The 11,114-nt window shown below is 42.8% G+C and overlaps 1 protein-coding gene across 1 annotated transcript; it reads left to right on the top strand.

Annotated features, from left to right (window-relative positions):
• The first annotated feature begins 1,084 nt into the window (after positions 1-1,084).
• LOC132646075 (speckle-type POZ protein-like) lies at positions 1,085-2,163 on the top strand. Its single transcript, XM_060363322.1, is given in 2 exon segments — positions 1,085-1,889; positions 1,892-2,163. Coding segments are annotated over 2 exon segments (1,077 nt in total).
• Positions 2,164-11,114: the final 8,951 nt, after the last annotated feature.

An 11,114-nucleotide genomic window follows, 5' to 3' on the forward strand; every position in this document is an offset into this window, starting at 1 on the left:
CAGACTGCTGGTCTGTTTGGAATAAAAGGCAGAATGAACCCCACATTCACAGCTTCCTGGCTCTGCTTCCTGCACAGCATATACAAGGTCTTCCTCCCATCCTCCATGCTGTGAACACTCAGAACCCTTAAAAGACAGAGACAACACACTTCCCTGTCGCTGGCAGGGATGAGTGTAACACAATCACAAAGGTAGACAATAGCTGGAGAGATACTGCCTTCATCCTTTTTTAAGGAACATTGACCATGGTAAGCCCAACACACTTTTGATGTCCTTTTCCCCCCTTCCAATAGGATAAATTCTGGAATTTAGTAAAGTTCAAACTGGGAGAGCACACCTATTAGATTATTTTGCTTAAGATGAAGTAGGCAGACCCAATTCAAATACAGACTTTTGAGGTAGGAAAAACACACACCTCTAATTAGGCCACGCATTCTGCCATAAGCCTATATAAGCACATAAAAGAGGGAAACCTTGGTTCTTTGCCTGCTCGACCTCAAGGTGATAACAAGTGGATTACTTCACCGGCATTAGAGCCTACTTATTCAGGAGTACAGCATATACTGAAGACCACCTGAGACTTTTAGCCTTGTGGATTAAGTGAGTACTGGTTTTAACTATGATTGGATTAGCTGAACTGCAGCCTGTAAGTCATTCTCAAAATTTCACTTTCTGCTTATATAGAAAAAAGTTCCTTCTGTTCATTGCTACTCTAGAGGACCCTGACTAATACAGCACATGTAAATGAGAGTCTCTAATATTTTCCACTCTTCAGAAGTTGGATATGATAACACAAACTAGATACCATTGACTTAAAAGTCAACACACACACACACACACACACACACAATTTAGCAGTGGCTAGTGACTGGTGCTAACTTCTCTGACTAATATTCAAATCTAGATAAATATTTTCAGAGAGATACAAATTTACAAAGTTATAGAATAGAGAACCTAGGTGTATTTGAAAGTAAATTTTAATAATTCTCTATAATTGTGTCCTGCATGGTGAAGAGAAAATAATGCTAGCTCTCTTTTTTTTTTCTTTTGATCCAGTTTAATTTCTAAACTACCTACAGCAGAAATGACAGAGGACCTGGCAGCTGAGAGCTGGGGCTCCACACATATCACCATCAAGACATTTTCCTACAAGTGGACAATCAGTAACTTCCATTTTTCTCTGGAGGGATTGAGTGAAGTCATAAGCAGTCCAGTTTTCTCATCAGAAGACAATGACCAAAGAAAATGGTGTTTGAAATTATACCAGAATGGGTTTGATGAAGAAAGCAGAGATTACCTTTCAGTTTACCTGGCATTGCTCAGCTGTCCAAAGAGCCCCACTTGGGCAAAGTTCCAGTTTTGGATCTTAGATGACAATGGGGAGAAAAGAAATAATGTGGAGAGCCAAAATGTCAAGGGTTTCCTGCCATACCAACACTGGGGATTCAAAAAGTTCATCCCTCGAGAGTTCCTCCTGTCCCAGGCCCAATGGCTACTACCTGATGGCAGCCTCACACTCTTTTGCAAGGTGAGTATTGGCCAAGATGTCGTCAGCCTTTCTCAACAGACATCTGCAATCAACATTCCAAGGTGCTCTTTGACAGATGAGCTGGGAGCACTGTGGGAGAATTCACACTTCACAGACTGCTGCCTCTTGGCATCTGGTCAGGAATTCTGGGCTCACAAGACCATCTCAGCAGCTCGCTCTCCAGTTTTCAGAGCCATGTTTCAACATGACATGGAGGAGAGGCGAAAGAACAGAGTTGGGATCAAGGACCTGGAGCCTCAAGTCTTCAAGGAGATGATGGGCTTCATTTACACGGGGAAGGCACCAAAACTCAACACCATGGCCACTGGTGTTCTGACAGCTGCTGACAGGTGTGGCCTGAGTGCTTGAAAGTCATGTGTGAGGATGTGATCTGCAGGGATCTCTCAGTGGAGAATGCTGCTCACATGCTCCTCTTGGCTGAATTCCACAGTGCAGAGCACCTGAAAATGCAGGCACTGGATTTCATTACCATTCATGCTTCTGAGGTCTCTGAGACCTGGGTTTGGAACATCATGGTAGATTTCCATCCCCACTTGGTGGCTGAAGCATTCCATGCCCTGGCTTCTGCACAGAAGCCTTTCATGGAAACCACTGTCAAACACCTGAAGACATAGATACTAGCACCTGCTTCCTTGTGACCTCCACCTGTCTTCCTGAAGCAACAGCCACTGTTTTTACCAGCAACTCCCAAGTAGACTATGTATGGCTGTTGCATTCACCATCTATCTGGTGAAGCACACCGTTGTGGCTCAGGATTTGAAACAGATGGAAGAAGGTCGAATGCTGGTTGGGTGGACAGCCCTGTACTCAGGTTTATTCTACCTTGTATCTACTTTGTTTTGCTACTAGTTTGATAGTTGTCCCATGAGTTGGAAACTGAGATTGAACTTAAATGATTGCAACAAACACATCTCAACAAGGCATGTTTTGGGCTGAAACATGTCTGGATTAGATTGATCAGAACCCATGACCGATGGATCAGAACAAAGGGAAAAACAAACATGAACCTGTAATGATATGAGAAGGGACAAAGAAGACTTTTTTATAGTCTCAGTTTGTACGGACAGGAGTGATATCTCAGTTGGTAAGAGCACCTGTTTCTCTTGCAGAGGACAACTGGATGCTTCTCAGCACACACAGAAGTTATTTCAACCCTCTGTAACTGGACATACACAGGATCTCAGGCACCTTCTTACCTCCATGGGCACATGCATCTCTGTATTCCAAACCTTACAAATAAAATATAAAATGAATAAAAATATCAAAATCATTTGTGGGTTTATCTGATTTATATGTTCAGGAAAGTCAAGTTTAGTGCATTCAGCCATGGAGGTTTGTTACAGACTCCTCAGTACCCCTGTCCTATTAAAACCCTTTCTCCTTTTTCTTAGCACTCAGTATGTACTGCATCAACTCCTTTTTTCTTCATTACTTATTTACTTAATTAATTAATTGGCTTTACATCACGATGTGAACTTACCCTACCTCCTCCTCTTTAAGCCTGTCCTGATGCCACCTCCTCCCTTTCTTCCCCACCCACTTTATTCCAGAGAAGGATAGACCTCTGATGGATAGCAATAACCTTGGAATATTAAGTAGGACTGGCTACATCTCATATTGAAGCTAGACCAGGCAGTCCAGTTGGAAGAAAGTGATCAAAAGGCAGGCAACAAAGAACCTCTACTCCCATTGTTAGGGAATCCCTATGATGACAATGCTGCACATCTGCTCCATGTGTGTAGGGGGACTGGGTCCTGCCTTGCATGCTATTTGTTTGGTGGTTCAGTCTCTGTGTGTCCCCAAAGACGCAGGTTAGTTGATTCCCTATGACTTCTTGTGTTGTCCTTATCCCTTCTGGCTCCTTCAAACCTGCTCCCTTCTTCCACAAAACTCCTGTAAATAGCTATTAATTGACTGTAGGTTTCTGTACCTGTTTCCATTTGCTGCTGGATGAAGCCTTTCTGAAGACAGGCTCCTATCTGCAAGCACATCAGAGTTTCATTCACAGTGTCAGGGATTGGCTCTCTCATGGGATGGGTCTCAAGTTGGTCCGCTCACTGGCTTGCCAGTCCCTCAATGTCCACTCCACTTTAATCCCTGCACATCTTATACAGGAGACACATTTCAAACAGAAGGTTTTGTGAGTGAGTTGGTGTCCCCCTCCCTCCACTGGTAGTTCCTCCTGGCTACAGGAAGTTGTCAGTGAAGACTCCATACATGGCACTACTATATATCTCTGTTAGGGCCACCCCCATGGCCTTCTGGTAGCTTCCCCTGTTTCAGAGAGGTCTACTGCACACACCTATTTCCATTCTATGCACAGTTCCATCCTCTCCCATCACCCTATGCCCCACTCTCTTTACCTGATCTCCATTCCTGCTAAATCTCCACACCCCTTTTCATCCACTTCCTTCATTACATCTACTTCAGATGTCTATTTTTAACTCTTTGAATGGGATTCAAGTATCCTTTTTGGGACCTCTTTCGCTTATTTGGGTTTGTGGATTGTAGCATGGTTATCATATATTCTATGGGTAATAATTATATTGTTGAATATTAATTTTTAATATTGGTTTATGTTTTATTTATACAGTAGTTATTCCTGAACCAGCTGTATACCCAAATAACCATACAGAGACTAGGATTTATTTAATTAACCTAGAGCACAATGCTAGGCAATAGTTACACCACTCTACACCTCCACACCCACATAGTTTCCTCCCATTCAGATTTGTCATATTACTTGCTGTTCATCATAGCTTAATTCCGGGTTCATCTCTCCTATGGTTCCAAGTTTTGTCCTTCTGATCTCTCCTCTCAGACTCCTCTCACTTCCTTCTTTCTCCTCCTTCTCAGTCCAGGATGTTCTACCCTATTCTCTCCATTGCACAGCATTGGAGAGAATTTTATTCACAATACAGAGAAAAAATGGTAGCATATTTATACAAACTTGAACAGGTGATGCTTAGAATAAACATCCCAATGTAATGTTTCCATTGAAACCACATGCTGGTGTAGAGAGATCTGCATTTTAATGAACAAGGGTAATTGTGTACATTCCACAAGAACATTATACCAACATATATCCTTACAAGTGAACACAACCATGTGTGTCTTTCTGGGTCTGGGTTACTTCACTCGGGATGAAATTTCCTTGTCAATCACATTATCCCAAATATCTTACTTTAAATCTCCAGGCCCTTCTTGCTTTTGAAGCCTCCAGTGAGAAGTTGGGTCTACCTTTGAAAGTGTTCCTTGGTCTTTTTTCCTTGGAGCTTTTCATAGTCTTTCCTTTTCTGTATGCCTAGTGTTTTGATTATCATGTGGCAAGGGAACTTTCATTTGTGGTCCAATTAATTTGGTGTTCTGGATGCTTCCTGGATCGTTATATGCATCCTCTTTGGGTTAGGGGACTTTTCGTATATGATTTTGTTTAAAATATTTTCTGGGGCTTTGAGCTGGGATTCACAGCTCTTTCTAGTCCTATCATTTTTTAGTTTGCTCTTTTGATAATGTCCAAGAAATCCTGGATGAATCGAGTCAGGGTCTGAGCAGTCTGCCCAGTATGACTCATGGCTAATGCCCTGGTGGTAGCTCCGAGTCAGGAAATTTGACGTTTTAATTTTCTATTATTGTATCTTCAACACCTGAGCTCTCTAGTCCTTACCTTGTATTTTCTTGGGAATGCTTGTGTCCATATTTCCTGTTCACTTACTCAGACTTTCCATTTCCAGTGTTCCTCAGTTTGTTTTCATTTTATTGCATCTATTATCGTCTTCAGTTCTTCGAGTGTTTTATTGAGTTTCTACAACAGTTTGTTTTTGTTTTTGTTTTGTTGTTTCGTTTTTTAGGTTTTGGAGAGGTTTTTTTTTTGGGTGTTTTTTTTTTTTTTTGGCTTCATGGCTTTCTTTAAGGGATTTATTTACCTCCTCTGATTTTTTTTATTTCTCTCTTTCTTTTCGCTTTTAACTTTTAATTATCTAATTAATTATTTAACTAAGGAATACGTTAACTTTATAATCTCTTTTTGTCCCCTTTATTCTCTCCTCCCAGTGCCAACTCACACCCCAAGTTTTCCCCTCCACTCCTCATCAGACAAGGGGATATCGCCCATGAGTACCAGCTGACCCTGGCACATCAAGTCTCACTAGTACTAAGCACATGGTCTCCCGCTGAGGCCACACAGGCAACCAGCTATGGGAAAAAGATTCAAAGTCAAGTAACAGGACCAGCAACAGCACCGTGCTCCAATTGTTAGGGGAAATGAAAAATAAGTTGCACATTTGCTAAATATATGTGTGTGGGAGGGCTAGATCCAGCCCATGCATTTTCTTTGGTTGGTGGCTCGTCTCTGTGAGCTCCATGGGCCCTGGTTAGTTTACTCTGTAGGTCTCCTTTTGGTGTTCTTGACCCCTCTGACACCTTCAATATTTTCCCACACTTTTTCACAAGACTCCATGAGTTATGCCTGTTGTTTGGATGTGGGTCTTTTTATCTGTTTCCATCGGTTCTTTTTTTTTTTAATTTTTCATCAATTATACTTTATTCATACTGCATCACCCCATAAGCCCCTCCCTCCTCCCCTCCCAATCCCACCCTCCCTCCTCCCTCTGCTTGCATGCCACTCCCCAAGTCCACTAATAGGGGAGGTTCTCCTCTCCTTTCTGATCTTAGTCTGTCAGTTCAAATCAAAAATGGCTGTATTGTCCTCTACTATGGCCTGGTAAGGCTGCCCCCCCCAGAGGGAGGTGATCAAAGAGCAGGCCAATCAGATTATATCAGAGGCAGTCCCTCTTCACATTACTATGTAACCCAATTGGACTCTGAACTGCCCTGGGCTACATCTGTGCAGGGGTTCTGGGTTATCTCCATGAATAGTCCTTGGTTGGAGTATGAGTCTCTGGGAAGTTCCCTGTGTTCAAATTTTCTTGTTCTGTTGCTCTCCTTGTGGAGACCCTGTCCTCTCCAGCTCTTACTATTTCCCAGTTCTTACCTAAAATTCTGTTCACCTGCCCAACAGTTGCCCATCAGGCTCAGCATCTGCTTTGATAGTCTGAAGGGCAGAGGCTTTCAGAGGCCCTCTGTGGTAGGTTCCTAGGTTGTTTCCTGCTTTCTTCTTCTTCTGATGTCCATCCTCTTTGCCTTTCCGGATGGGGATTGGACATTTTAGTTAGGGTCCTCTCTCTTGCTTAGTTTCTTTAGATGCACAGGTTTTAGTGGGTTTGTCCTATGTTGTATGTCTATATGAGTGAGTATATACCATGTGTGTCTTTTTGCTTCTGGGACAACTCACTCAAGATGATCCTTTCCAGATCCCACCATTTACCTGCAAATTTCATGATTTCCTTATTTTTTTTTTCAATGCAGTTTATTCAGGAACCTTGAACAATCCTCGGACCCTGGGGAAAGCCAGCCCACAGCTTAAATAGCCTCTGAGTAGCCAACCCAGGCTTGCCACATGGGCAATGCAGATAGGTCCACATATATGGAAGCAAGCCAGATCCTCAGCCTTAGACAAATGTGGAATTGTTCGTGACAGAGAGCACTCACCATCGGGAAGGTGGAAGGCGGAAACCAGCTCCATCTTTAAGGCATAGCATTCCGCAGCTCTCTACAGTTCCCCCTTTTTGTTTTAGGCGCATCAGGCAAGAGTAGAGGTCTGATCTCTGATATTAGAAATAAATTGGGACTTTGTACAGATGTTCATTTAGGTGTCATCCACCCAAAGAGCATGAGACCCGTCCGATACCTTTTTCTCAGAGGCGGGACCTGGGGCATCAACCTGCATGCAATCAGACATGCTCTTCTCTGGGTCGAAAGAGGCTGACCCTGAGTGCAGTGCTTAGCCTCTCATCCTGAGCATATCATTTTAGCTTTTTATGGTATCCAACCATGCTTGGGGAGAATGTCCTGCTTCAATGGCTGTAAAGGCCTGAATGATCATGGCTGCATCACACTGTTGTGAGACTCTAATCTTACATATATACCACAGGCAAACCAAGGAGACCAACACCAGAAGGCCTGCTAACGCTCCCATGCCCGCCCATTCCTTCAGATGATTCATGGCTGCAGCAATCCATGTTGATAATCCTGTGGCTAGTCCTGCGTCCACTCTGGTAGAATTTACTGTGACAATGGCCACTCTCAGCTGCTCCATCATAATATCGAATTCTCCAGTCCAATTACCTAAAATATAGCTCGACAATTGTTTAGACAGATTTGCAGCACAGGAAAAATTCTCATGTTGTATGCTAGTGACACAAAGTCCAGCATACTTTCATTGACAGCCAGGTTGAGCGATTTGCCTTAGGGTATCAATTTGCTCCTGCAAGAGGTCAATCCTCTGATTGAACACCATCAAGCTTCCTTTTAGTTGAGCATTAATTCCTTTATGTACAACTAAGGCATGAGCTACATTGGCTAAATTTTTATTCAGGGTCTGAGCAGTCTGCCCAGTATGACTCATGGCTAATGCCCTGGTGGTAGCTCCAACAGCCGCCAATGAGATGGTAGTAACAATGGTGGCTGTAGTTCCAAGATCCCTTTTCTATCTGAAGAGAGTCCTAGCGTGAGGGGCATCAATGGGCACAGGCACGCAGTGAGGCATGCGAGTAACCAGGGCATACCTAATTTACTAGCATTCCAGCGTTGGGCAAAAAAGCAAGTATCATTACCACAACTACTTGGCTCTATCTTGCTAATAATGAATAAAAATGGGGGATATAGACAAACAGGTGTGGGCTTATAGGAAATATTATGAGAAGCCTTAACCCCTCGTTGGAACATCCTGCATCAATTCTAGAACTAGCAGTGGTGGTGTCCGAGGTCTGAGTAGGTTCAGGAGACCATTGCCCCCAGGGGCGAGACGTGCTCCATGCCAATTGACTAACTCCATGTTTTCCTCCACTTTTGAAAGTCATTTAAGGTTCTTAAATTATTTTTTTCCCTTTTTTTAAATTATTCATCAATTACACTTTATTCATTCTGCATCCCCCCATAAGCCCCTCCCTCCTCCCCTCCCAATCCCACCCTCCCTCCTCCCTCTGTTTGCATGCCACTCCCCAAGTCCACTAATAGGTGAGATTCTCCTCTCCTTTCTGATCTTAGTCTGTCAGTTCACATCAAAAATGGCTGTATTGTCCTCTACTATGGCCTGGTAAGGCTGCCCCCCCCAGAGGGAGGTGATCAAAGAGCAGGCCAATCAGATTATGTCAGAGGCAGTCCCTCTTCACATTACTATGTAACCCAATTGGACTCTGATCTGCCCTGGGCTACATCTGTGCAGGGGTTCTGGGTTATCTCCATGAATAGTCCTTGGTTGGAGTATGAGTCTCTGGGAAGTTCCCTGTGTTCAAATTTTCTTGTTCTGTTGCTCTCCTTGTGGAGACCCTGTCCTCTCCAGCTCTTACTATTTCCCAGTTCTTACCTAAAATTCTGTTCACCTGCCCAACAGTTGCCCATCAGGCTCAGCATCTGCTTTGATAGTCTGAAGGGCAGAGGCTTTCAGAGGCCCTCTGTGGTAGGTTCCTAGGTTGTTTCCTGCTTTCTTCTTCTTCTGATGTCCATCCTCTTTGCCTTTCCGGATGGGGATTGGACATTTTAGTTAGGGTCCTCTCTCTTGCTTAGTTTCTTTAGATGCACAGGTTTTAGTGGGTTTGCACTATGCTGTATGTCTATATGAGTGAGTTTATACCATGTGTGTCTTTTTGCTTCTGGGACAACTCACTCAGAATGATCCTTTCCAGATCCCACCATTTACCTGCAAATTTCATAATTTCCTTATTTTTCATTGCTGAGTAATATTCCATTGTGTAGATGTACCACAATTTCTGCATCCATTCTTCAGTTGAGGGGCATCTGGATTGTTTCCAGCTTCTGGCTATTACAAATAAAGCTGCTACAAACATGGTTGAGCAAATGTCCTTTTTGTGTACTTGAGTCTCTTTTGGATATATGCCCAGGAGTGGTATGGCTGGATCTTGAGGAAGCACTATTCCTAGTTGTCTGAGAAAGCACCAGATTGATTTCCAGAGTGGTTGTACAAGTTCACATTCCCACCAGCAGTGGAGAAGGGTTCCCCTTTCTCCACAGCCTCTCCAGCATGTGTTGTCACTTGAGTTTTTGATCTTGGCCATTTTCATGGGTGTAAGGTGAAATCTCAGGGTTGTTTTGATTTGCATTTCCCTAATGGCTAGTGAGGTTGAGCATTTCTTTAAGTGCTTCTCTGCCATTCGGTATTCCTCTACAGAGAATTCTCTGTTTAGCTCTGTTCCCCATTTTTTAAGTGGATTACTTGGTTTGCTGCTTTTCAGCTTCTTTAGTTCTTTATATATACTGGATATGAGTCCTCTGTCAGATAAAGGGTTGGTGAAGATTCTTTCCCAATCTGTAGATGGTCGCTTTGTTTTGATGACGGTGTCCTTTGCTTTACAGAAGCTTTTCAGTTTCATGAGGTCCCATTTATTGGTTGTTGCTCTTAGAGCCTGTGCTGTTGGTGTTCTGTTCAGGAAGTTTTCCCCTGTACCAATGAGTTCCCACTTTTTTTTCTAGCCGATTTAATGTTTCTGGTTTTATGTTGAGGTCTTTGATCCACGTGGACTTCAGTTTTGTGCTGGGTGACAAGTATGGATCTATTTTCATTTTTCTACATGTAGACATCCAGTTAGACCAGCACCATTTGTTGAAGATGCTATCTTTTTTCCATTGTATGGTTTTGGCGTCTTTGTCAAAGATCAGGTGTCCATAAGTGTGTGGGTTTATTTCTGGGTCCTCTGTTCGGTTCCATTGATCCACCATTCTGTTTCTATGCCAGTACCATGCAGTTTTTAAAACTGTTGCTCTATAGTACAACCTAAGATCAGGGATGGAGATACCTCCGGAAGATCTTTTATTGTAGAGGATTGTTTTAGCAATTCTGGGTTTCTTGTTATTCCAGATGAAGTTGAGAATTTTTCTTTCCAGGTCTGTAAAGAATTGTGTTGGTAATTTGATGGGCATTGCATTGAATCTGTAGATTGCTTTTGGTAAAATGGCCATTTTTACTATGTTAATCCTACCAAGCTATGAGCATGGGAGATCTTTCCATCTTCTCATATCTTCTTCTAATTCTTTCTTCAGAGATTTGAAATTTTTTTCATACAAGTCTGTGACTTCCTTGGTTAGGGTTACTCCGAGGTACCTTATGTCATTTGTGGCTATTGTGAAGGGTGTTGTTTCCCTAATTTCTTTCTCAGCCCTTTTGTCTTTTGTATACAGGAGGGCTACTGATTTTTTTGAGTTAATTTTGTATCCTGCCACTTTGATGAAGGTGTTTATCAGCTGTGGGAGTTCCCTGGTAGAGTTTTTGGGGTCACTCACGTATACTATCATATCATCTGCAAATAGTGATAATTTGACTTCTTCCTTTCCAATTTGTATCCCCTTGATCTCCTTCAACTGTCTTATTGCTCTAGCAAGGACTTCCAGCACTATGTTGAAGAGATATGGAGAGAGTGGGCAGCCTTGTCTTGTCCCTGATTTCAGTGGGATTGCTTTAAGTTTCTCTCCATTCAGTTTGATGTTGGCT

The sequence above is a fragment of the Meriones unguiculatus genome, chromosome 10, assembly GCF_030254825.1.
Source record: "Meriones unguiculatus strain TT.TT164.6M chromosome 10, Bangor_MerUng_6.1, whole genome shotgun sequence".
Lineage (NCBI taxonomy): Eukaryota > Metazoa > Chordata > Mammalia > Rodentia > Muridae > Meriones > Meriones unguiculatus.